Genomic DNA, 27,799 nt, shown 5'->3' with positions numbered 1-27,799 from the left:
TAAAAATGAAAAAAATTGTAAAAGATTAACTACTGAACTGGGTGAGGTAAATACCTTGAAAAAAAATCACAAATAAAAACGGTGCAACCGTCCACATCAGATAATTCACTGCAATACATTTTTGGTAATTTAAGTAATAAAGAGAAATAAATAAAAATAAAAAAATATAGCGTAAAATAACAGCCTTTGCAGCTAAGGTGATGACGGCTGTATGTAAGCAAGTGGTATAGGCGAACGAGAGCGGATCATTGGCATTCAATTGCTTTTCCTTTTAATCTCCTTTATTCAATCTTTACAAAAGCAGAAGGGTAAGGGTTTTTCATCTGTTTTGGTTCGAGGGTTTTTTTTTTTGTTTTTACCCATATATCTCTCTCTATGTGCTCTCCCCACCGCAGCAGGCTGGGGGCTTCCACCGTCCAATGTCTCTTTTCCAATCCGCCGCCGTTGATCAACTCTCCAACGGCTACGATCACCGCCTTTCCTCTAAGCGTAAGTTTGACGATTATGCCTTTTCTTTCGACGAGGAGGATCCTTTAGTCCCCGTCAGGATGCGAAAAGACGATCATACCCATCAAGGCGCTTATCCGATTACGGCCGTTCATCACTCGTCCAAAGCGCCCGCTTCCTCTTTCCCCACCTCCCTCGTCGATTCTCTCCCTTCCTCCTCCGATGTTCCGTCGTCGTCCTCCTCGTGTTCCTCTTCCCGCCTCCAATTCTTCATCCGGATGATCTCCGAAGGGAACACCATTGTCGTCCAGGCTAATTCGGAGGACACCGTGAAATCCCTACACGAAAGGATTCAGGTGATGACCGGAATTCCGGTGATAGAACAGCGTTTAATTTATCGCGGGAAACAACTCCAGTGGGAGCAATCCCTAGCTGATTGTTCCATCCAAAACGACGCCGGACTCCAACTCGTTGGCCGTATGCGGTCGACGGACCACCCACAAACCTGGCAGGTCATGGACGACATGATCTCCGTTATTTGCCGCCTTTGCCGAGGAGAAACACCCCCTTCCCCGACCAAACACATCAAAGACTGCCTGACCAACTTTTTTACGATTGCTCCAAAGGACAATAATGACTCCGGCCCTGCTCACTTGCAGATATTTATGGCATCTTCGGCTCCTGCCGCTTTGGTAATGCTTTATATGTCTCCTATTAAAAAGAATAAGATGTGTGCTGATGATTCAATAAGGCATATATTAACTCAATATAGGAGTGCATTACCAAAACATTTGCATTCTTATTGTGCACCTATACTATTAGAGTTCTGCAAGCTCCTCAGGAAGGTTGTTAGCGAAGATAGTTTGTATGAGGCGTGCCGGAGTGCACTTGGGATGTTGTTGGAAAGTGTTGGCACTTCCAGGGGTTTAATGCTGCCAGAGGTTAAAGGGTTGATTGTCATACAAGATATTTTCCCCTTTGTTAGTGAGTTGGCTGATAAGATATCTAAGAACTTGGAATCCAGTGTAGATTCTACCAGTAGTGGGGAACCATTATCGAGTGATGTGAGGGATTTCACAGCGTTCTTGAACCCTTTGCGGTCTACCATTCTTGAGAGAGTGGCGTTCCGGATTCCCATATCAGTTAAGTGGAAAAAGAAGGATAACAGCAATCCTCCTTATGGGGAAGCAGTTGAGTTTCTTCATACTATATTTAATGATTTGTTGGGTAAAATGGAAAATTGCCTTATCAGAGTGGAGGAAAACTTAGCCGCAAAGGGAAGCAGTGAAGGTGAATATCTTAGTTCAGAGTGGTCTCAGTATCTTGCCATTTTGAAGGAACTGAATGGCATCTCAAAACTTTATCAGGGAGCTGAAGAGCAGTTTTGGATGCTTTTGAGGAATAGAAAATCTTCATTATGTGCCTTAATTATTAGGTTTGCAAAGCGAAATGAAGATAATCGGTGGCTACTTGAGCACAAGGATGTCACTGATTTTGAATCCAGAAGGCATTTGGCCATGATGATGTTTCCTGAGGTAAAAGAAGATTATGAGGAATTACATGAGATGCTCATTGACAGGTCTCAGTTATTGTCAGAGTCATTTCAGTACATTGCTCATGCTGACCCTGAATCACTGCATGCTGGTCTATTCATGGAATTTAAAAATGAAGAAGCTACTGGCCCTGGTGTATTGAGGGAGTGGTTTTTCTTGGTATGCCAAGCTATATTCAATCCAGAGAATGCCCTTTTCGTGCCTTGCTCAAATGATCGTAGAAGATTTTTTCCTAATCCTGGTAAGATTCCTCTGAACTTCTTTTTCTTACCATCCTGCCTGACTATGATATATTTCATAATCCTTATTTTGCAAGAGAGATGGGGCTTTTCAAAGCTTATCATGGCAGATGAAATAATTTCAATTAGCAATTAATATATTACAAATGCTGTTTACTAGATTTGTTCAACATTTGTGCTTTTTAGCCACTTGATGTAAGTAAGAACAGAATGAAGTTTACAGGGCCGTGAAAAGGAGAAATGATGACTCTTTTAGGCTTGCTTTTAACTCTTCTCTATGTCTGTGTTCCCCTGTTTTGATTATAAACATGAATTCAGGTAGTAGAAATGGAAATTTCTCGAGGACTGTCTTTGCAGCTAGTACTGGTCGAATTGGATGTGTGCAGGCTCTGGCATGATTGAAAGCACCTCACATGTTACACCATCTCAGTTTGAAACTCTCCCAAAAGTTAAATGTTATCACTATTAAACATAGACACAGGCAAATACTAGCTTGAGATTTGGTATGAGAAAGAGGCAGAAGAGAGAATGAGCTAGAATGGAAAACAATGAAATGGGTGTGAGAGAGAGAGAGAGAGAGGCAACCCAAGATGAAAGTAAGGCTTTGAATCTGGTGGAAAAGGAAAATTGCGAGAGTGAGATGCACATTAAGATGAGAATATTTGATGCTTATCTAGATTTCTTTAATTGTTGACCAACCACCATGCAAGATGGAACTTGTCTGCGTCTCCATCAGATATGTAATTAACTTCCAAGACATGGGTTCGATTTTTGGGCATTGCTCTTGAAACCTAGTTCTACTTTTTGCTTCTTGCTTGTTTGAAATATTTATATAATGAGATTCCTTTGAAATGTTCATTTATTATTAATTATTGTCATTGTTGTTAAAGCCTTGTATGCAAAAATCTTATGATACCTCATGAGTTGTGCAGATTTCCTAATCACTCTGCCCAGGTATTTGTTGATTATGTGTTTTCTTCTGTATGCAGCATCTAGAGTGGATCCTTTGCATCTTGAATATTTCAGATTTGCTGGCCGTGTGATTGCATTAGCATTGATGCATAAAGTGCAAGTGGGTGTTGTGTTTGATCGTGTATTTTTCCAACAATTGGCGGGAATGCATATCTCTTTGGAAGATATACGAGAGACAGATCCATGCTTGTATAGCAGCTGCAAGAAGATTCTGGAGATGGATGCTGAGTTTATTGATTCAGATGCTTTGGGATTGACATTTGTCAGAGAAGTTGAGGAGTTAGGATCCAGGAGACTTGTTGAGCTGGTTGCTGGTGGGAAAAACATTGTTGTAAATAGCAAGAATAGGCAGGAATATGTTAATCTTCTTATTCGGGATCGATTTGTAACGTCCATTTCTGAACAGGTAGACCATTTTTCCCAAGGTTTTGGCCATATTCTTTCTAACTCAAGGCTGCAGAAGTTCTTTTTTCAAAGTTTAGAGCTCGAGGACCTTGATTGGATGCTATATGGAAGTGAAAGTCCCATTTGTATTGAAGACTGGAAGGCACATACTGAGTACAATGGCTACACAGAAAATGATCCTCAAATAACCTGGTTCTGGGAGGTAAGGACACAGGATTTATTTAAATCATGCTAAGGTCTCGGTATACCTTCTTTTTCTTTTTATTTTAAAAAATAAAGAAGGAAAATCTATATCTTCCTATACTTTTTCGTGCACCTTATCACACATTCGTAGTCTTGTTTAAAAGCAGGGACCATATGGATGTATCTCAAATTGATTACACATTAATGGTACAACTAGTCAGAAAATTGTATCAGCAGCCTTTACTTCTGTACTACCTTTTTTGATGGTTTGATTTGTTGCAAATCACAATCCAAGTTTTACGTATTTTGAGTAGATACTTGCATCTTGTATATAAAATTCTGAACTGCTCTGGAATAGTGATCGGGAAACCACCTCAGTAGGCAAAGAATAAGCCCATAATGTTCTCGGTGTTTATGAACCAATGCTTAAGAAGTAGATGGTGCATGATTTAGTGGAAAGTATCCCTCATGGATGAAACTGTTGTTTTATTATTGTATTAGCATTTAGCTTTTGTCTGCTTGGAGAATGTATAATTACCAGTGTCAGATTATTCAGGCTTTGACATTAACCTTAAGTAATGATTATAAATATATGAAATCAAAGTGATGTGGTGGTATAAGTGCAATGCTTATGGTTTGTCTTATTGCTTAGTTCTATGAACCTATATACCTTTACTATTTCTCCTAAATTTTACTTTCTCATTTTCCGATGATATTGCAGATTGTTAGGGAAATGTCAGCAGAGCAAAGAAAGGTACTTCTTTTCTTCTGGACCTCCTTGAAGCATCTTCCGGTTGAAGGCTTCCGAGGTTTGGCCTCTCAGCTTTATATTTATAAGTCCTCGGAGCCCCATGAGCGTCTTCCTTCTTCTCATACCTGCTTTTACCGGCTGTGTTTCCCACCATATCCCTCCAGGGCCGAAATGCAAAAACGGCTTAATGTCGTTACTCAGGAACATGTTGGCTGCAGCTTTGGTACCTGGTAGTAAAACATGAATCACATTTTGACACAGAAAAATTGGCACTCAGCTTGTATAGGTTATAGGATAATATCATCTGCCTAATCATTTAGACTTATGTAAGAAGGTGAAGTAGTTAATTTGTGTTTTCCTTGATGAGGTGTCATTGCTTCTTCCCTATTTGTTTATATTTTTGGGTTCTCTCTCTAGTGGAACAACTGTTTGTATAAGTCTAGCATAGCATGAATAAGGCAGGGGCAAGATTGAAGAATTGCTCTCTTCCCTGGACTTCTTTGGCATCAGCATTCATGTAATTACACAGTTGGGCAATGACATCTAGACTCACAGAACAGCCTCTAAATAGTGTTCTTTCTTTGCATGTCTCAGGTTTTATTCTTAATTGCACAATCTAACTTGTTTATTTGTGATGTTATATGGATCCATGAACGTAACAATATGTTTGTGAATTTCGATTTGACAAATACGATCAAGATGGCAATGGTAAACAAGTTTAAAAATTTGTTACTCCGAAAGGGGCCTCTTCACATCGTGGTGAAAGAGTGGGAGAGGGGCCAGCATGGTGGCGACAGGGAGAGAAGAACTTGATAATTTTAACAAAAAGAAAAAAAAAGATTGGAGATTTAAAATAAGAACACCGAGGAAAGAAGAAAATACTTGGAGACAGGGAGTGAAAAGAATTTAACGAGGCAAATGATTAAACAAAAATAGATATTTATTATGCAAATATGGAGATCACATCTCATCACACCAGTATCAAACTCATCATATAGACTCTCTTGGGACCGAAAACCATACGTGCGTGCATGCATGCACACATGCATACATACATCCATACCACTTCAAAATGGAAAACCTATAGTTTCTTCCATCAGCATGTTGACCCCTGGACCCAAAAGGAAGTTCAATACTAAATATCAAACCCCAAAGCAGAAAAACAACCATTAAAGAAAAAGAAAGCCCTCATCATCCCACATCCGACATAGTAATCATAAATAATAGTAGTATGACTCCGCCAACTATGACATACAGCCTATAGAAAAAAGAAGCTCCTTTAAGCTTTTGCCACCTTACGTATGGTATTGGTCGCTCTATTCTTCAACTTTCTCAACAGGAATCTCTTCAGCTTTTTCATCTCCCTTTTCCTCCTCCGCTGGTTTCTCCTCCACCGCTGCTTCCACCGCGGGTTCCTCGGTCTCTACTTTGGCCTCCTCTGTAACTGTTTCTGTCTGCACCTCCGGGGTCTCATCCTTTACCTCCTCCTTTGCTTTCTCCGATTCCTCAGCAGCCTTCGCTTCTTCTTCTACCACTTCTTTGGTATCGACTTCAGCTGGAGCTTCGGCTATGGAAACTTCGGTTTCCTCCGCAGCCGGAGCATCTGATGTTGTCTCCGGCTCAGCTTCTACAGGTGCGGCCGCTGGCTCCTCTTTTGGCGTTTCCACAACCTTGGTTACCTCTGGTGTTGTCTCGTTCTCTGGCAATGTTGTTGCAGCTGATTGAACCTGGAAAAACCAGAAAATAATTCCCTTTATTCTTGGATCAAGTTCATAAAAAATCTTTTAATTAATTATTGAGATAATTGAAGCCAATGATCAACTGAACATATTAAATGTTGTTTTCAAGTGCAAACTATGACAGTTCATAATCAGTTGATCATCCATCATTTGTTTTTGTTCCATTACTGAACGTTAAGGGAAAAACATTGACGTTTAATACCACAAATACTGCAACAGCTATATAACTAAAGCTTAACATTGCAGATTCAGATCTAAACTTTCGGGTTTAAATCTTGTGGATTACAGACAACTTTGTCTACTGTTTAGATATCCAACCCGACTCCATACATAACTCTATTGCAGAGTGCAGGGTGGAATTATTGATGATCTATGATATAGGGTTCTATAATGTTTAAAAGAAAAACAACAACATTATAAACCGAAAAAAACAGCATTACAGTTTGATTACCTCAACACTGGCCATTGGGGAAAATGGGAACTTGAAGAAAAGATTGAATAAAATATACAGAGATAGAGCAAGAGGTGAATGTATTGAGTGTAGTGAAAGAGAGGATGAATGTGAGAGGTATATATAGAGGTGTAAAAGCTTGATTTTAAATTAAAGAAATGGAGATAGAGAGAGGCATTGGAAGAATCTTTGCAATTTGGCACCTCATGTCACTGACACTCAAAACGACATTACACCATGGTCTAGTTGTAAATTATTCTACTTTTATTTCTTCTTTTTCTTAATAAAGTTGGTATCTTTCATTACACAAGATTTGTTGGTATTAAAATTAACTGGAAATGAATTGGTAATGGCAAATGGTGGAGGCCCATTCCTCACATCAAACGTCATATCTTAATTCTCTGTATACATACACAACATATATATATTCATGTTGTTGGCTTAATTTGCTATGGTATTCATGTTACTTCTTTTACTTTAGTTTGTTCAATTGGGTCCTCCACCTGACCCCTTCATGAATACACTGAACCTTTACATATAATGCAAATATTTATGGCTATAATTATGATTGTAAAGTTGAATGTCAATAATGAAAATAAATCATAAAAAAAATAGAACACAGAATGTGGAAACCCTATTAAAAAAATCATGGGCAGAAGAAAAAAAAATTTACTATGTTGAATTTAAATAGTACAAGAGAAATATAAGTTATGTTTATTTATAAGTTTTTAAAATTATATTTTAATAAAAGTTAAATAAAAGTAATACAATAAAATTAAAATATCACATTCTAATAAAATCGATGAATTAACTAATTAGACATTGATAAATGGTGTAGACGTGAGCAACCCGATCCCCACCCAAATGAAAAGGCAACAACAACACAACAGGAGCCGAATGAGAGAGTGTAGGACGGTGTCAAAGCGGGGCCACATGCAACAACTGCCATCATTGTCACTCTCCGATTTGATATGAAAAATTTTGGCTGCCGTGTGGCTGGCTTTTCCACCCCCGCCATGATTTACCCCATTCCTCTTTGGGTCCCATGTTGCCTATGCTTTCCTAGTGGACCAATCCTCACACTTGCCACGCATCATCCCTTCTTTCATCATGTTACCCTATAAATACACCCTTCATCTTACCCTTATACTTAGTGTAGTTGGTATCTAAGTTTTCAGCATTAGATTAGTGATTGAATTAATTTGATTATTGATTTTTATTCAATCAATTGATTAAATAAATTTTAAAAATTCATAAATTTAAAGAAAAATCAATTCAATTAATTTTTAACTCGATTGTAATGATTTATGAATTTAAAAAAATTGATCGGTATTGATGTTGCTTGTAAATAAATTGATATAATTTTTAAGATTGTAAATTCGAATCAATTTAATCACTTAATGGTTTTTTTTTTGAATAGGAGGATAAAGACATGGTGAGAGTCACAAAATTAAATTTTCACTTGTCTTTGAATTCAATTTTATTTGAATATTGATGGTAAAAAAAAATCTCAACTCTAATCCGACTTGCGCTAAAATGTTACATATTATTTCTTGACTTTAATGAAGTGGTGATTAAAACTCTAATTTAACACTTGTTTGATGTGGTTTCGAATTGTGTTACTTTCATTCCTTATCTCTAATATTATATTGATTATTTTACGGTTACCAACTTCAAATGATTATTATTAAAGATGGCTTCCCTTTGAATAGAATTTTATTTTTATGTATAATTGTTATACACCAATGATCACCAACCCGAAATCTAGGTATGATCCAGGTTGTCTACCCGCAACTCGGCCAAGTCCAACTAGATGGATATGCGCGAGGCGTATAGTGAGGGAACAACTAGGGGAGCTCGCGATATTAGCTCACACGGGCTGAGGGGAGTTCGCGGTCCCAGCGCGCATATATACCAAAGGAGTTAGCATATAGTAGACTGCAAGACCTAAGAGGCGACCCAGATAGTAGACCGCAAGACCTAAGAGGCGATCCAGAACGGCACACGTGTTCAGCATGCCCGAGGCCTACTCAGAATGTTAGTCCTATGAATAGTGAGGTCAAATTCATGAACAGTAGAATCAAATCATGAATAATAATAATATGTATAAATAACCGGATATTCTCTTTAATGATATACACAGAAAATTATTCAATAATAATTTTAGGGTTTCAATATTGGGAAAAAAATGAAAAAGGAAGCATCGAGATGGGTTCATCGACTTGCAAACAATTAAATGGTTTGAAAATCTTTTACGATATAGTATTCAGAATTACTCTGTAAAGCCAAAAGGAACATGATCATGATTCTAATCTAAAGTTTTTTTAAGACAGTGTGGTGAGAGAGAGGAGGGTGCCCCAACTCAATTGGACCCACGACAGGGTTTGGGGTGTTTTACAAACTGGAACAGCCTACGTGCAATGTAATGTTGGAGTTCGGACAACCTAATTCCAATCTGGATTCTAGTGTTTGGTTTGCATGTCACTCATTTATTGTTCATTATGATAAGTTTGGTGTGGTATAGGGGTAGGCAAAACCCCCATCACGTCCTCCATTCTTCATGCATGTATATAGGAATATAGAAAAACTTAAAAAAATTCTCTGTATTGAATATATATCCGTCTCCAACATTCACATTTGAATTTGAGTAACATAAAATATAATTATTTTGTTTAAAATTTTTATGATGATATTCTTATCATTTTCATGGCTCAAGGTTCCGGGATAAAAAAAATACAAATATTTCAATTCACTTTGATCTTATAAAACGAGATAAGGTGAATTAACATTTTTCATTGATATATATATTTTTTGATACAAATAATCTCTCCTCAATCTTTAAATAAGATGATAAATACAATTCGGCATATTCAAACCTATGTTCTCTTACATTGACAATAATACCGATGTTAACCGAACTAAAACTCAGTTGACTTCGTTAAAAGTGTTAGAGTTAAAATTAAAATTCCCTTGCTTTAATATATATATATATATATAATTTTATAACTATTTTATAAATTTAATTATAATTTCTCAATTTTATAAAAATTTATAACATCTATTTAATTTTATAATTTTTTTTATATTTCTATTACAAATTTTTATTTTTTTAAATTTTATAAACTTAAATATTTAGTTTAGTTTTGTAAAAGTTAATATAATATATATATATAAAATTAGGATGAGATTAAAATTAGAGCTGGATCCTAAATATTAAACAAAGTTAAAGTGGAATGAACTTAAGTAGCGGGAGAGTTAGAAAAAAATTGTGGGTGGAATTAAATTGTATATTTTTATATTATAGTAAAAGTGTAATTTTATCATTATTAAATTAAAATTTTATATACTATAAACGGTCTAAATTAAAATTTTACTATTTTAGGGAGATCATAATGCCACTAAACTTAAATATATTTATTTTTTGAAAGTAAAAATTAACTTATAAAATTATGAAAGAGCTGAAAAGTAATTTTATTATTTTTAGAGGTGATTCTTAGTATGATTCAAACTATTGTCCCAATCCTGTTTGGCATTGAAAAAACATCATTTCCTTCGCCATCATTCATCAACATCATCATCCATGCTCATACCCAATGGCTGGCAGATAATGAAACATACTTTTCCCAATAGTTGCAGCCCAAAAAAGAAAAATGCTTTATCAGTCAAATTATATTCCCTCTCAACGAAAAATAAATAATTTTTTTTTGACAAAAGTATCATGGAGGTACTTGTATTAAAAATCGAATTATATTTTATTGTTTTACTAAAAAAAGTTAAATTAATTGTTGTATATTGTCCTTTTGTTAAATTTTTTTTATCTATTTTAACTATTAAAAATCGATCCATGTATATTAAAATGAGATACACTTGGCATACAGAGGCAAATCAAGGGACTGGCAGGGGCCCCTAATGGAAAATTTTCCACTTTCACCCTTTAATATTTTTAATATCTTAATTTAGTAAAGGTAAATTTATATTTTGTCCCCTTAAAAATGATAAAATTTTGATTTAATCATTTAAAAATTACATTTTTACTATCATAAAAATTACAATGATTTTCTGGTTTCGCCTCTGGTGGCACACCATGTGTAACTATTTAATTGTTCTATCAATCATGCCAATTTTTAAAAACAAAAATTAATAAAATATTTAACCAAAAGAACCGATTTACTATTTGATGTAACATGTAAAAATTAATTTATCTATTCTGTTAATAAAAAATATATAATTTAATTCGTAATACACAAATCTCTATAATAATTATATCTAGGATTAATTTTGAATCTTGAGACAAAAGAAAATTAAATCAAAAGTGGTTGGCCAAGGGTCGGCCAAGAGTGGTCCAAAGAAAAAGAATCATAGTCATTAACTTTATTGAACAACGACTAAACGATAGAGAAGAAGGTAGACAGACAGACAGGTCAGCTGCTGTTACCTCTTTTTACTTGTTTGATCAAAATTTGATCTACGCCATGAAAGTGAGGCTTTTGATGGACCCAACCAAAGTGTCTCAAGTTTGGGACCTCCACTCAAAAAAAGGTCAGCTGAATCATTGCAATAATGTTTCCCAGTCTTGATAGAATTGGGACAATATACGAAATTCCCCTCATATGTCAAGAAATTCACAACACATGATATATAACCTAACCCTATGGAAATAGTCATCTAATCAATCAATAATGATGCCTAATACCTTTCTTTTTTGTCCTTGCCAATCCTCCAATTTGTAGAGATTTGAATTTCCATTTTTCGAAGGTAGGTAATGGCAACAGACTCAATGATTGTATTTTTGCAGGTATTTGATTACTGTGTTGATGCTTGGAGTTTGCCAAAGTTGTTTATAGAATATGCTTTCTTACTCAACGTTTATGTTGATGTTGAGGTTGTGTTATTTAAATTCCTGTTAAAATAAAATATAAGTGGCAAAAATAGGAGATATGTGAGAGTAAATGTCGAGGTTACTGCATTTCGGTATAAGTTGCATAAGTGGAATTCATATAAAAATTTACTTTCTCTATTTGATATTTGATTAGAATAAGGTGTTTTAACATTACTGTATTATTTCTATTAGGTTTTGATTAGAATATTATTTTACAAACCTATAAATAGACATAGTTTATACTCCTCTTATATCATTCGAATTTAATATAGTGAATTTTCTTCTCTTCTGCCCGTGATTTTTTTCTGAAAGAGTTTTCACTTAAAATTCTATGTATTCTATTTTCTCTCTCTCTTTTTTTTACTATTTATTGTTATTATTGATGTTCAATTTTCATAGTTTACATATTATTGTGCTTCATTACTTACAAGAAGTGTCTACTTGCATTTCCTTCTTGTTTAAGAGTGTCTGTCAGATATGCTTGTTACAGTGTTTCTACTATCATTTTAATTAGATTTAAATAAAAAAATTTATAAAATTTTATTAAGATTGAAATATATGTATGACCAAAACAACAGTTTGGTTGATATTGATTGAAGTAAAAGTGAGATTGAGTTGGTATGATTTAGTGATTTTATTTGACCCCATTAGCGGCAAAGCAAAAGATAAAGGGGACACAATGACCATGAAGAAAAGCATGGGTAGAAAGTCCAATCCCAAGGATTCTCAGCACCTAAATATCAAACATCAAAAGCATGGAAGCCCAGGAAGGCAAATTTAAATATGAAAAACATCCTAAGCCCTTTGCCTAAAATGTCGGTTACTCATTATAATGCCTCGTAAAGAAGAAGACAATCATGAAGTTTCAATGAAGCATAACAGTCTCAAACGACCAATTGTGCCTTAACTCGATTAATGTCAATGCAAGAGAACTTAAGTTTGAAGGTAAAGTGCATTGTCTTTTTAATTAAGAGTTGGAGATGAACTATAGATAGTTCTAGATATTATATCATAATGAATAATAATGAGATTAATGTTTAAAAAAATAACACTCTCATATGAAATTAAGGATCATCAATAGTTAAGCAGATTAGTTCCTTTTATTTTAAATAATGGATTTAATTGATTAACTTTCAAAAGAATCCAATCAATCAATAAATTTGGGTTGGATTGAATTTGTAAATTGAGTAGGGATTAATTTAAATTATATATTTATTATATATTATAAATATATTTTTAAAAATAAAATATATATTCAATCGATTAAATCAATTAATTTATTTATGAAATTCAACAATCGGTAATCTATGGACTTAATTATTTTAACTAATATCTTATTATAACCATTTTCTACTTACCCCTAAATGAGAAACTACTTTAAACATGTGAAACTAAACAATGGGCCAAGAACAGATTGATCAATTAGTACACATTAGTTAAAGATTTGTGTGAATGCCAACATTTTTTATTATGAAAACCAAACATATATAGTATTAGCATTCATTATTGTTGTAGGGTGAAGAGAGTATGGTGCCGGTGATGAAGTTTGGTCCAAAGGTGGCAAGAGGTTCAACGAACAATTATAGTTGTTTGGGGTATTATTTTCATGGAATGATGTATAGTTTCCCATTTGAAATGGTTTTACATATCCTTATGTATGCATAGTCACACCCTTTCACCATCCCCACTACGTAGGTTCGGGTGGGCACTTTAACATTGTTCCTATGTATCCGTATCTTGACAACATCTATTATTAACATTGTTCCTATGTATCCGTATCTTGACAACATCTATTATGATAACAGAAGAATCTAATGAAATTGAAACATGTATGTGTTCAAGTGTGAAATTTCGAAAGAATATGTTAATACATGGGTAATTTTACTAGACATTCTCAAACAATGGTCCAAATTTTAAATTACTCCTCAAACTTCAGAATGTTGTAATTGAGTCCTCAAAGCATTAAAATGGTATCAATCAAGTCATTTTGTTGGACTAGCTATTAGCTTGGATATTAAATGTTAGCTCAAATAAGACGTATATCATATTTAAAACACATGGATTAAATTGTAAAGACATATGTAGCTACTACATGACAACTTAGATATAACATGTAAGAGAAGGAAATAGTTCTAAAAAAAATATTAATGACAATACCGGTTATTTGTAATACGTTGTATCTAAGTTGTTCATATGATAGGTACCAACATATTTACAATTTGGTTTAGTTGTTCTAAATAGAATCAAGATTTAACACCTAAATTGACACCTAGGCTAATGGAAGGATATGGTTGATACAATATTTTGATACTTTGAGGACTCAATTAGAACATATTTTGAGTTTAAGAATTAGTTTAGAATATGAGTGTTAAAAGCATTTAATGAAATCAATTTGTGTGTTCGAACCTATGTCCTCTAGGTTGTTCCAACAACAACCTTAAACCTGTAATGACCCAAATTCCCGGGCACCGGAAAAACGAGTCGTAGGGCCTCCGTCTTAGGAAATTAAGTCCGTAAATATTTATTAAAAAAAATTATGAGGATAATTATGAGTTAAATTAGAGTTTAATTAAGTGAATTTAATTTAATTAAGAGTGACTAAGTAAAAGGACCAAATTGAATAAAGTGTGAAAGTTGAATTATAGATTAAAAGAAAATAAAAAGGACCAAAATGGGAATTATGCCATTTGTCCTAAGTGAGGCGGCATAAACATAAAAATCTGAGATTTTTATGTGTTAAAATATATATTAAATTATTATTATTAAAAGTAAAGTAAATAAAAAAGAAATAAAAGAAAAAGAAAGATAGAAAAGAACAGAGAAGCTCACGAAATAGAGAAAGAAAGGAAAGGAAGAAAAAAAAAGGGAAAAATTGGAGAATTGAAGCTTGAAAGTTAAATTGGTAAGTTAATTAAGCCCTTTCCTTTCTAATTTTGGTATTTTTGAAGCTTTAGAGAAAGATTTTCTTGAATTCATGAGAAAATATTGAAAATTAATGAAGGTTTGATTAGGGTTTATGTTGAAGAAATGATGAAATTAGGGATTAATTTGATAAAATTTTTAATTTGAATTGAATTAGGGACTTTATTGTAAAACAAGCCATAAGTTTTGAGTTTTAGCAATTAAATTGAAAGAAATTCGGAATTATAGAAAAATGATGAAAATTTGATAGTTATATGAATATTTTGATGGAAATTGAATAGAAATAAGGTGTGAATTGGTGTTATAAACTTGGTTATTAGCATTTTACATCAAAACAGTTTTGGGAAGTAGCAATGGTCTGAATTTGAAAATTCAGTAAAAATTGTAGGAATTGAATTAGAGGATGAATAAGATATGAAATTAAAGCTTATTGGGTCTAGTTTCTTATAGTGGAAAAAGTGTAAGCAATGAGTTTATGAATCAAGAGATATTTGAAATTTTGTAAGACTGGCTCAGGGTGATTTCGAGACACTCTATTTTGACTTTGGAAAACCATTAAAAATTGTAAAAAAAATTATTATGGAGTATAATTTATATGTGTGAACTCCAAATTTAGTTTTAAAATAAATAAATAAGAACCTTATTCGAGTTCTGTACAATGAGATAATTGATTTTTAGAAGAGAGAGGTCAGAACTGTCGAATGGAGTAACAGGGGAGTGTTTAATGAATAAACTGTACTAATTGGCTACACCAAAAATTCTAAAAATTTTATGATGAGAAGATATATGAGTCTAGTTTCAAGGAAAATTTACGTATATTAATTTGGAGTTTCGTAGCTCAAGATATAAATAATTTAGTAACAATGACTCAAATAGACAGCTTAATGGTGAAATTATATATCTAAAAAAAATGGTCAAATTTTCATGTTTATACTCATGAATTAAATTGGATTGTATTATATTAATTAATTATAATTATGCTAATTTTCGTAGCAAACAAAGGAATTGAGGCATCCAATACAAAGGGGAAAGAGAAAGTAGTCGAGGAATAGCTCGGGGAAAATCGGTTTGTATTATCATAATTTATAGTATTTATTATTGCATATTTAATTGTAATATATATATATGAATGTGCGTGAAAATGACTTGAATGTGAATTGTTGATTAGTTGTGATTACATTGAGAAATATAAGAGAATTGATTGAAATGTGAAAATGTTTCGAAAATGGAAATATGATCGAAACCCTATTAACTAGTCGGGCTTAGTGGATATAATTGGCATGCCATAGATTGGAAGTGTTCAGGGATTCTTCGACCTCGAGTCGATGAGGCACTAGGTGTGCCATAGATTTACTTCGGATAGTTTCGATGAGGCTTTGGTAGCCACATTGCTTCGGCTTGGCCGATGAGGTACTTGGTGTGCCATAGATCTGATTTACTTCGAACTATCCGATGAGGCGTTGGTCGCCACTCTGGTGTGTTTGGTTGGATCCGCGTATCCACCTTGGTCCGAGTCAGGTTAATAGGGCCTATAAGTGAAATGAGCAAAAATTATCTGAATCTGATTATCTGAATTATCGAATGAAAGGTGAAAGAAAATGATGATACGAAATGTGAAAAGAAATTGTGTTGTGAAGTTGAAAGCATGAACTTTATGTTTATGAATTATGTATACATGAAAGTGTTATGAATTAAGTGTTTACATGTTGGTGAAAATTTTATAATCATTTGAATGACATTAATATGACATGAATTGGCATATCCAATTGACTACTTGTGCATTTATGTTTTGAACTTGATTTGATGTTATGAATTCAATTATGATAATACCACTGAGTATTTTCAATACTCAGCGTACGGTTGTTTTCCGTGCGCAGTTTAGGTAAAATAGAGTCCGGTTCTGCATTCAAAATCATCTCCGACTCCAGCTCATTTTGTGGTAAAAATCTTATCTTTTGGTAATGTGACATGTACTAAGTTTTAGGTGGTCATTTGTATATATATAATGTTTTGAATGTAAAAGATGGTGTATAAACTTTAAGGAGTTTGACGTATAAAGGGACGATTCCTAAGTTTATGAAATGAATGGTATATAGTTACATGTTATGTGGAAGTGAATTGGATTGGTTTGTATAATTGTGTTTAGTGTTTCAGGGAGGCCTGTAGAGTTAGGATTCGAATCCTAACCCCACGAAAGGTTCATATTAGGTCCGTAGAACCTCGATAAGGGTAATTAACCTTATTTTGAGTATAATTTTGTGTTTATTTTCGATTTGTAATAATAAAGTTTGTCTGTTTTTGGTAATGCCCTGTAACCCTATTCTGGGGACGGTTTGGGGTTAAAGGGTGTTACATTTAGTGGTATCAGAGCTATAGGTTTAGCCGATTCTCGGATTAAAATCGAATTCATAGGTGAGTCTAGAAGTACATGCCACATTTGAGTTGGAATTGAGTCGGGATTTTTGAATGCTAACCTATTTAATTGTTTATGTTTTATAGAGATTAAAGATGTCAGATGATCGATCAATTGATTTAAATGAAAGTGAATCAGCCACACCTAGTGTGAACCCGTTTATAGACCAACCTCCCGAGGGAGAAGAAAAAACATTAGGGAAAGAGATGAAAAATGTAGAAATGAACCTGATATGTTAAGAGTTTTAGTTGATGCTCTCCAGCAAGTAGCGGAAACTGTACCTGCTACCACATCTATACCTATTCCTAAACGGGCCCCGATTAAGGAATTGAGAAAATACGGTGCCACAAAATTTTCGGGTCTGAAAGGTGTTGATCCATCAGTAGCTGAGAATTGGATAGAAGCGACAAAAAGAATTTTACAACAGTTAGAGTGTACTCCCCGAGAAAGTCTATTGTGTGCTGTATCTTTATTACAGGGTGAGGCATATTTATGGTGAGAATCTGTTATCCGACACTTACCGACTGATCAGGTATCATGGAATTTATTTTAGAAAGAGTTTCAGAAGAAATATATCGGGGAAATATACATTGAAAACAAGAAACAAGAATTTCTGACTTTGAAACAATGTGAAATGACAGTAATAGATTATGAACGGGAATTTTCAAGACTTGGTAGATATGCATCAGAGTTTATACCGACTGAAGCCGATAGTTGTAAAAGATTCTTACGAGGACTAAGAGAAGAAATAAAAGTGTTACTGTTATATCAGCGAATTACTGAATTTGTTGATCTGATTGAACAGGCTAAGATGATAGAACAAGTTCTGGGGCTTGATAAAAAGACTGAACCTTATAAATCGGTTTGGAAACGTACGGGAACTATAATTTCGAATCCATTACCGAAAAGATTCCGAGACTCTAGAAGTGGTTGGAGATCTAGCTTCAGATCAGATAGAGGAGGAAAGAGTCAGGGGAAGCAAACTACAGTCTCTACTGGTAGTGTAAGAGGTCCATCTCGAGATACTATTATTTCAGAATGTGAGCATTGTGGGAGAAGACACAGAGGTGAATGTTGGCGATTGACTAGAGGATGTTTCAGATGTGGATCTACAGAACATTTTATTAAAGACTGCCCGAAAGCTGATAATACTGCACCTGCGACATTACAGAGATCAGTATCTACTGCCAGAGGCAGAGGATTGGGCAGAGGTGGTTTTGCATCTCCAGAAGGTAGTGCTAGAGGAAGTAGTGATGTTGTTACACAGCAGTCGGAGGCCAGAGTTCCAGCTAGAGTTTATATGGTCAGAACTCGAGAAGAGAGGGATGCACATGATGTTGTAACAGGTATATTCTTATTGTATTCCGAACCTGTTTATGTTTTAATTGACCCTGGGTCTTCGCATTCATATGTAAATTCAAAATTGGTTGAATTGGGAAAATTAGAATTTGAGATGTCTAGTGTAGCAATAGAAGTGTCAAGTCCGTTAGGACAGACGGTATTAGTAAATCAAGTTTGTCCGAGATTGTATAACCAACGGGCATCTCGGACAAACTTGATTTACTAATACCGTCTGTCCTAACGGACTTGACACTTCTATTGCTACACTAGACATCTCAAATTCTAATTTTCCCAATTCAACCAATTTTGAATTTACATATGAATGCGAAGACCCAGGGTCAATTAAAACATAAACAGGTTCGGAATACAATAAGAATATACCTATTACAACATCATGTGCGTCCCTCTCTTCTCGAGTTCTGACCATATAAACTCTAGCTGGAACTCTGGCCTCCGACTGCTGTGTAATAACATCACTACTTCTTCTAGCACTACCTCTTGGAGATGCAAAACCACCTCTGCCCAATCCTCTGCCTCTGGCAGTAGATACTGATCTCTGTAATGTCGCAGGTGCAGTATTATCAGCTTTTGGGCAGTCTTTAATAAAATGTTCTGTAGATCCACATCTGAAACATCCTCTAGTCAATCGCCAACATTCACCTCTGTGTCTTCTCCCATAATGCTCACATTCTGAAATAATAGTATCTCGAGATGGACCTCTTACACTACCAGTAGAGGTTGTAGTTTGCTTCCCCTGACTCTTTCCTCCTCTATCTGATCTGAAGCTAGATCTCCAACCACTTCTAGAGTCTCGGAATCTTTTCGGTAATGGATTAGAAATTGTAGTTCCCGTACGTTTCCCAATCGATTTAGAAGGTTTAGTCTTTTTATCAAGCCCCAGAACTTGTTCTATTATCTTAGCCCGTTCAATCAGATCAACAAATTCAGTAATTCGCTGAGATATCAGTAACACTTTTATTTCTTCTCTTAGTCCTCGTAAGAATCTTTTACAACTGTCGGCTTCAGTCGGTATAAACTCTGATGCATATCTACCAAGTCTTGAAAATTCCTGTTCATAATCTATTACTGTCATTTCACCTTGTTTCAAAGTCAGAAATTCTTGTTTCTTGTTTTCAATGTATATTTCCCTGATATATTTCTTCTGAAACTCTTTTTGAAATAAATTCCATGATACCTGATCAGTCGGCAAGTGTCGGATAACAGATTCCACTATAAATATGCCTCACCCTGTAATAAAGATACAACACACAACAGACTTTCTCGGGGAGTACACTCTAACTGTTGTAAAATTCTTTTTGTCGCTTCTATCCAATTCTCAGCTACTGATGGATCAACACCTTTCAGACCCGAAAATTCCGTGGCACCGTATTTTCTCAATTCCTTAATCGGGTCCCGTCTAGGAATAGGTATAGATGTGGTAGCAGGTACAGTTCTCGCTACTTGCTGGAGAGCATCAACTAAAACTCTTAACATATCAGGTTCATTTCTACATTTTTCATCTCTTTCCCTAATATTTTTTCTTCTCCCTCGGGAGGTTGGTCTATAAACGGGTTCACACTAGGTGTGGCTGATTCACTTTCATTTAAATCAATTGATCGACCATCTGACATCTTTAATCTCTATAAAACATAAACAATTAAATAGGTTAGCATTCAAAAATCCCGACTCAATTCCAACTCAAATGTGGCATGTACTTCTAGACTCACCTATGAATTCGATTTTAATCTGAGAATTGGCTAAATCTATAGCTCTGATACCACTAAATGTAACACCCTCTAACCCCAAACCGTCCCTGAAATAGGGTTACAGGGTATTACTAAAAACAAACAAACTTTATTATTACAAATCGAAAATAACCACAAAATTATACTCAAAATAAGGTTAATTACCCTTATCGAGGTTCTACGGACCTAATATGAACTTTTCGTAGGGTTAGGATTCGAATCCTAACTCTACAAGCCTCCTTGAAACACTAAACACAATTATACAAACCAATCCAATTCACTTCCACATAACATGTAACTATATACCATTCGTTTCATAAACTTAGGAATCGTCCCTTTATACGTCAAACTCCTTAAAGTTTATACACCATTTTTTACATTCAAAACATTAAATATATACAAATGACCACCTAAAACCTAATACATGCCACATTACCAAAAGATAAGATTTTTACCACAAAATGAGCTGGAGTCGGAGATGATTTTGAATGCAGAACCGGACTCTATTTTACCTAACCTGCGCACAGAAAACAACCGTACGCTGAGTATTGAAAATACTCAATGGTATTATCATAATTGAATTCATAACATCAAATCAAGTTGAAAACATAAATGCACAAGTAGTCAATTGGATATGCCAATTCATGTCTTATTAATGTCATTCAAATGATTATAAAATTTTCACCAACATGTAAACACTTAATTCATAACACTTTCATGTATACATAATTCATAAACATAAAGTTCATGCTTTCAACTTCACAACACAATTTCTTTTTACATTTCGTATCATCATTTTCTTTCACCTTTCATTCGATAATTCAGATAATCAGATTCAGATAATTTTTGCTCATTTCACTTATAGGCCCTATTAACCTGACTCGGACCAAGGTGGATACGCGGATCCAACCAAACACACCAGAGTGGCGACCAACGCCTCATCGGATAGTTCGAAGTAAATCAGATCTATGGCACACCAAGTACCTCATCGGCCAAGCCGAAGCAATGTGGCTACCAAAGCCTCATCGAAACTATCCGAAGTAAATCTATGGCACACCTAGTGCCTCATCGACTCGAGGTCGAAAAATCCCTGAACACTTCCAATCCTATGGCATGCCAATTATATCCACTAAGCCCGACTAGTTAATAGGGTTTCAATCATATTTCCATTTTCGAAACATTTTCACATTTCAATCAATTCTCTTATATTTCTCAATGTAATCACAACTAATCAACAATTCACATTCAAGTCATTTTCACGCACATTCATATATATATATATATTACAATTAAATATGCAATAATAAATACTATGAATTATGATAATACAAACCGATTTTCCCCGAGCTATTCCTCGACTACTTTCTCTTTCCCCTTTGTATTGGATGCCTCGATTCCTTTATTTGCTACGAAAATTAGCATAATTATAATTAATTAATATAATACAATCCAATTTAATTCATGAGTATAAACATGCAAATTTGACCATTTTTTTTAGATATATAATTTCACCATTAAGCTGTCTGTTTGAGTCATTGTTACTAAATTATTTATATCTTGAGCTACGAAACTCAAAATTAATATCCGTAAATTTTCCTTGAAACTAGACTCATATATCAAAATCTTATCTTTTGGTAATGTGGCATGTACTAGGTTTTAGGTGGTCATTTGTATATATTTAATGTTTTGAATGTAAAAGATGGTGTATAAACTTTAAGGAGTTTGACGTATAAAGGGACGATTCCTAAGTTTATGAAATGAATGGTATAGTTACATGTTATGTGGAAGTGAATTGGATTGGTTTGTATAATTGTGTTTAGTGTTTCAGGGAGGCCTGTAGAGTTAGGATTCGAATCCTAACCCCACGAAAGGTTCATATTAGGTCCGTAGAACCTCGATAAGGGTAATTAACCTTATTTTGAGTATAATTTTGTGGTTATTTTTGATTTGTAATAATAAAGTTTGTCTGTTTTCGATAATGCCTTGTAACCCTATTCTGGGGACGGTTTAGGGTTAGAGGGTGTTACAGAACCTTTATACTCGATGGGTTTTTGCATCACTCAGTGTGAACCACCACCATTGTACACTCTTAACACCTTGTATAACTTAATTATGATAACAATTGGCAACGTCTATAAGAAACAAACAAAAAATTATGTCTTTACTTTTACGGAGTTATCACCAGTAGGAACAAGGGGACCAAAATACCATCCATTATCAATATCAAAGTGAACCTGGACATTGAATTTAAAGCAATGTTGTAGAAGCTTATCATCTATCCTATCCATAATTTCAATGATGGAATAATAATCATACCATTTCAGTCTCCCTCATTACTCATTGTTGCGCGGAAGCGTCTAAAAGAGAAATTATTGTACTGAAAAATCACATTAAGTTCAATTCTCAAGAAAAAGAGGTGGATCACCAGGATCACTTAAGTACCAGGTCTTTCATAGCCAGAATATTCCTCTATCGTAATTTAATAGCACAATAAATCACTACAATCACACTCACAAAATATATAGAAATAAACAATAAAGAACACTGGAATTTTAACGAGGTTCAACAAATTTTTCCTACGTCCTCGGGCACTACCAAATATATTTCACTCCAAAAAATACAAGTGAAAATTTACAAATAGGGAGAGAGAACAATACCTTACGTAGATAATGACAAATATGGGATGTTAAAATGAGAAATGGTTAGGCCTATTCATAGTTGAGGTTCAACTTGCAAAGTCCCTATATAATTAGGGACCAAAATTGCAATTATCCTATGCCAAATTTCAACCCAACTTTCGGTGCCTTAAATTTTCTGATTTTCGGTGCTAAAATTCTGACACCCATATCTTTGAAAAATCAAAGACATGAGTAGCTGCCAATACTCATCAAGATGAGGGGTATTGTCAAGGTCCAAGAGTGGGAGAAGATTTTCCCACGCTGCAAGTTCATGACAATACCACCCCAAACCTCCATATTCAATGGTTCTCTACACTTGGCAAATGTAAGGGTGTTTTGTTGGAAAAAATGGTTTAGAAAACAGTGACAAATGCACAATGAAAGTTTAGAATTTTTTTTAAAATCGAACCTGCTGATATTTATAATAATAAATACTGGACCAAATTAGTACATGTGCTTTGAGTGAGGAGATTTAGGTCGTTTCTTAGTTTTCTACCAAACAATTTTCTCTTCTATCCTCAAACCCTAGCTTACTTAGAGTGTAGGCTCTAACTTCACAAATCGATCGCACAGAATGAAAATTTTAATTAATTTTCAATGGAAGAACTAATTTCTCTCTATTTGAAACCAAAAACTTGAATTTTCAAGAAAACAGAATTTATTCTTTAAATAAATTGCCACTATTTTCTGACAAGTCATATTACTCAAAATATGAATAACTAGCTTAATTTTGGCTTAACCCATGGCTCCTATTTATGGGAAAAAAGTGCAATATTAGTTTGATCCTTTTGCATATTTATACATTGTACCAATTTAGTTTTGATTTTAAAAAATTGAACCCTCAACATTTTCACATTGTATAATTCGATCCTTTTATATAGTTTTGCTTTTCTTTGTAATCCTTTCCAATGTCATCCTTGTGTTTGATTCAATGAAAAAAATGAAAAAAAAGGAAGCAAAACAACCCAAAATTTGAAAATTAGCCAATTAAATTGCTTGGAAATATAAATACCCACTTCATTAGTTCAATCCAATTGTAAGTCTAATAGCTTAAAAAAATTAAAAAAATTAGTTTTGATTTGCTTCGTCAATGGTGGTCAGCTCAAGCTAACAAAAGGAAAAATGAATTGGTTATCATTGAGAGATATCAAGTTCTTAGTCATTTGAAATATAATAAAAGTAATGTATTTGAAGATTGTCTAGTTTAAAAATAAACGAAAGTTTTAAAATATATATATATAATTTTGCTTTTATTTCTAATTTACACATTGTATATTAAATTATATTTTCATGTAAAAAATAGGATAAAATTAAGTAATATGTAAACGTTGAGGACTAAATTAATTATTATTCTAATTTTAAGCCCCTCATGTCATCTGAAAAGAATTTAGTAATAGTTAGATAATTATGGGTATAGTTTACCAAAAAGTAAAGATTTTTGATAAAATAGAAGATAAGTTTTGCTCAAAAATCAAACTCAGGAAATTTTATCAACGGAATGCTTGAACACAAGATGTTTGCATAAATTGGTTGTTAAACTTAAAGCGACTTCTTTTATTTGGATTGAAATTTTAAATGGTGGCCGAAGTCCAACCTCTTAGGAACAGATCAGGCACAAATGGAAGCCCAATTTAAAACAGGCCTAAGCTTCCACCATTTACCTAATCTGTATTCATTAGGGTTGGATTGGATAATCAAGTTTCGACGCCGGATCTTACCGCCTTAGAAATTAGTTACCCGAACTCTGTTACTCTTTTTCTCCCGTCGTTGTGTCCTTGAAACGTCGGCGATTGGCCACAGTTTGCACTGAACGATTAACCTGAGCTTTTTTCCTTTGACTAGAAATTTTCTTTCAGGTTCGTCGTTAAACTCTTCTTCTAATTTCTTTAAAAAAATAAAAGAAATGTATAGTATATTTTAGTCGCTGATATTTTGTTTGAAATTTTATCTAATCTCCTTTGTACTTAAGTTTCTTTGCTATGTTGCTATGTTTTATTTGGTACTCAATAAAAACCCTAGATAGTTGGCTATGAATTTTCCTGCTTTTTTTTTTCTCAGCATCCAAAAGTATAATTCTTTTTTTTTATCATTTATTTTAGGTGAATGATTGCAGTAGAAGATCTCATGGGAATTTAGTTTAATTGATGAATGCTACTGTGGTATAACAGCAGAAATTGTGAGAGTGAAGGAGGGGGAAAGAAGATGAAAGCAAAAAGGGAACATGGTGATAGTGTAGACGGGGAACGGGACTTAAAACGGCAGAGGGTTGTGGATTCACCATCTTCACCTCCTGAAGAGCCACTTGTGCCTTATAATGACGATGAAGATGATGAAAGGAGGGCATTGAATCACATAGGCAGCAGAGAAGAAGATGGTCACAGAGTTGAAAGTGAAGAAGAAGATGATGATGATGAAGATGATCCATATGGGCTAGGATCAACTCTAGGGAGGTCAAATCGCCAGGTTGAAGTGCGTAGAGACTGTCCTTACCTCGATACTGTTAACCGCCAGGTAAATAGCTTCATTGTAACTACTCAAATTTGAATTGATTATGTAATTGTTCAATTACTTAAGATTTTCCAAATGGTTATTTAATTTTGTTTGATAGGTTCTGGATTTTGATTTCGAGAAATTTTGTTCGGTCTCTTTGTCGAATTTGAATGTGTATGCGTGCCTGGTCTGTGGGAAGTATTACCAAGGAAGAGGGAAGAAGTCCCATGCATATACTCATAGTCTAGAAGCAGGACATCATGTCTACATCAATCTTCGAACAGAGAAGGTTTACTGTCTCCCTGATGGGTATGAAATTAATGACCCATCACTGGATGATATTCGCCATGTTCTATACCCAAGGTTTGGTCATATCTTGCTTGATTGCTTTTACAGTTTTACTTGCTTTTCTCCATTTCTCTTTGTTCTTCATCCTCCCTTTTCTTATTTTATCACTGCAAGGCATGTGCATGCACATTTGCATTATATAATTCTCTGGATATCTGGCTTGTATGTAGAATGTGCCTGTAGTTTGCTGTAGCTTTTCTAGCTCGCAGGAAGTTCATGTTTTCTTTACAACTTTAGCTAACAAATTAAAAGGATATCCTTTTATCCGCATTGACTTTTACTGGTTGATATTCGCAAATGATTGCCTTTCAGCTTTCAATTTTCCTTTGTGAAAGGGTTTCTAGACTTTCAAGCACTTGCACGTCCATATATGCAGGTTTTCCAGAGAACAACTTGAACAACTTGATAAGAACAAGCAATGGTCTAGGGCACTTGATGGTTCAGATTACCTTCCTGGGATGGTAATAATCTTTGTTCTAAAATTCAAGGGCACATTTAATATAAGCTTTTGATTTTTTTCGTCCTTTTGTGTTAAAATTACCGCTTTTTTGTGCTAACCTTCAGGTTGGGCTGAATAATATTCAAAAGACTGATTTTGTCAATGTCACCATTCAATCTTTAATGAGAATTACTCCCTTAAGAAACTTCTTCCTTATCCCTGAGAATTACCAGCACTGTAGATCTCAACTTGTTCATCGGTTTGGAGAACTCACACGAAAGATTTGGCATGCTCGAAACTTTAAAGGACAGGTTAGAACATGCTTATATTATTGCAAAGATTATTGTTCTGGAACACGTTGTGTTTATGGTTTTTCAATCACTTGTGTCAACAGGTGAGCCCACATGAGTTTCTACAGGCAGTTATGAAAGCAAGTAAAAAACGGTTTCGAATAGGCGTGCAGTGTGAACCAGTTGAATTCATGTCATGGCTTCTTAACACATTGCATGCAGATCTTAGAACTTCTAAGAAAAGTAGCAGCATCGTCCATAAGTGCTTTCAGGTTCTGATTAAAACCTTGCTCTCATTGTTTCATGCTTTGGCATAATCTTCTGCTTATTTTACACATTGGTATTCAATAGGGGGAACTGGAGGTTGTGAAAGAGACTCAGAGCAAAGCTATCGGTGAGAAGAAAGAAAGTGATGGGGAACAGAATGGAGCATTAAAGATTACAGATGGTCAAATTGAGAATAATAATGTTGCGGCTGAAACGTACAGAATGCCCTTTCTGATGCTTGGTCTGGATTTGCCAGAACCACCACTTTTCAAAGATGTGATGGAGAAAAATATAATACCTCAGGTATTTTATGTCTTCTGTGGGTATTTTTCTTTCCGTTCTGTCATCCATCTAGGCAAGTTATGATCTGTGATGCTTTTAATGTATTGAGACTAATTTCTTTAATGAATTTTGTTTTAGGTACCTTTGTTTAATATACTAAAGAAGTTTGATGGTGAGATGGTAACAACTACTGTTCGTCCTCCAGCAAGAATGAGATATCGAGTCACCAAATTGCCACAGTATTTTATACTTCATATGCGCCGATTTACTAAGAATAATTTCTTCAGAGAAAAGAACCCAACATTGGGTGAGTTTTTTTTTTTTTCATTTGGACATATTAGAGTTTGATCGATCCATCTCTGGATCGTAATCATTATGTCACAGGATGTGACTTGGTTTTTGTCACTTCGTACTAACTTATGTTTCTCATTTGCAGTGAACTTTCCAGTGAAAAACCTCGAGTTGAAAGACTACATTCCTTTGCCTGCACCAACAAAGGAGAATGAAAAGTTGCGCACCAAGTATGATTTAATTGCTAATGTCGTTCATGATGGTAAGCCTGACGAGGGGTTCTACAGAGTCTTTGTACAGCGGAAATCGGAAGAACTATGGTAATTTTCTAAATACTTCCTCTCTTTTTTTATTTTAGTTTGTTGATTTATGTGAGTGAAATGCTACATACAGGGGATGATGCATCTGAAATTTACATTTTGCAGGTATGAAATGCAAGATCTGCATGTTTCTGAAACACTTCCTCAGATGGTTGCATTATCTGAAGCTTATATGCAGATATACGAACAGCAACAGTAGGATAGAAAATAGTGTATGATTACTTGGTTTTGGTTCTTCAAGGCAAGATTTTGCAAATGGTTGGTGCGGTATATAGGTGAAAATATGCTGCTTCTGTCTTAACACTTGTATTTTGTATGTTTGGAGGAAAAATAAACTTGTTTTCAGTTTTCTTC

The 27,799-nt window shown here is 34.5% G+C and overlaps 3 protein-coding genes across 7 annotated transcripts; 2 read left to right on the top strand and 1 right to left on the bottom strand.

The window, feature by feature from the left end:
• Positions 1-62: 62 nt before the first annotated feature.
• LOC107907952 (E3 ubiquitin-protein ligase UPL5) lies at positions 63-5,136 on the top strand. Of its 3 annotated transcripts, none has more exons than XM_041115990.1 (4): positions 63-2,241; positions 3,229-3,818; positions 4,521-4,608; positions 4,715-5,136. In XM_041115990.1, the coding sequence occupies exons 1-4, from the start codon at positions 420-422 to the stop codon at positions 4,792-4,794; spliced, it is 2,580 nt and encodes an 859-aa protein (XP_040971924.1). In that variant the 5' UTR covers positions 63-419; the 3' UTR covers positions 4,795-5,136. The 3 variants fall into 3 exon arrangements, with proteins under 3 accessions (XP_040971924.1, XP_040971922.1, XP_040971923.1); XM_041115989.1 differs by having other exon boundaries at positions 171-308; positions 396-2,241; positions 4,521-5,136; XM_041115988.1 differs by having other exon boundaries at positions 4,521-5,136.
• A 336-nt stretch (positions 5,137-5,472) lies between these two features.
• LOC107961933 (major latex allergen Hev b 5) lies at positions 5,473-6,972 on the bottom strand. The gene is made up of 2 exons (XM_016898118.2): positions 6,741-6,972; positions 5,473-6,277 (listed from the first exon to the last, which is right to left on the bottom strand). The coding sequence occupies exons 1-2, from the start codon at positions 6,753-6,755 to the stop codon at positions 5,867-5,869; spliced, it is 426 nt and encodes a 141-aa protein (XP_016753607.1). The 5' UTR covers positions 6,756-6,972; the 3' UTR covers positions 5,473-5,866.
• Positions 6,973-24,283: 17,311 nt separating this feature from the next.
• On the top strand, positions 24,284-27,794 carry LOC107961935 (U4/U6.U5 tri-snRNP-associated protein 2). 3 transcript variants are annotated; one of them, XM_016898119.2, is made up of 10 exons: positions 24,284-24,574; positions 24,818-25,229; positions 25,327-25,571; positions 25,933-26,017; positions 26,121-26,306; positions 26,390-26,557; positions 26,637-26,855; positions 26,973-27,141; positions 27,271-27,445; positions 27,551-27,794. In XM_016898119.2, exons 2-10 carry the CDS (start codon positions 24,867-24,869, stop codon positions 27,642-27,644), a joined length of 1,704 nt encoding a protein of 567 aa, XP_016753608.1. In that variant the 5' UTR covers positions 24,284-24,574; positions 24,818-24,866; the 3' UTR covers positions 27,645-27,794. The 3 variants fall into 3 exon arrangements, with proteins under 3 accessions (XP_016753608.1, XP_016753610.1, XP_016753609.1); XM_016898121.2 differs by having other exon boundaries at positions 24,392-24,574; positions 24,890-25,229; XM_016898120.2 differs by having other exon boundaries at positions 24,392-24,574; positions 24,887-25,229.
• Positions 27,795-27,799: the final 5 nt, after the last annotated feature.

This window comes from Gossypium hirsutum, chromosome A06 (genome assembly GCF_007990345.1).
Source record: "Gossypium hirsutum isolate 1008001.06 chromosome A06, Gossypium_hirsutum_v2.1, whole genome shotgun sequence".
NCBI classification, from domain to species: domain Eukaryota; kingdom Viridiplantae; phylum Streptophyta; class Magnoliopsida; order Malvales; family Malvaceae; genus Gossypium; species Gossypium hirsutum.
This window is presented reverse-complemented; position numbering and strand designations above follow the sequence as displayed.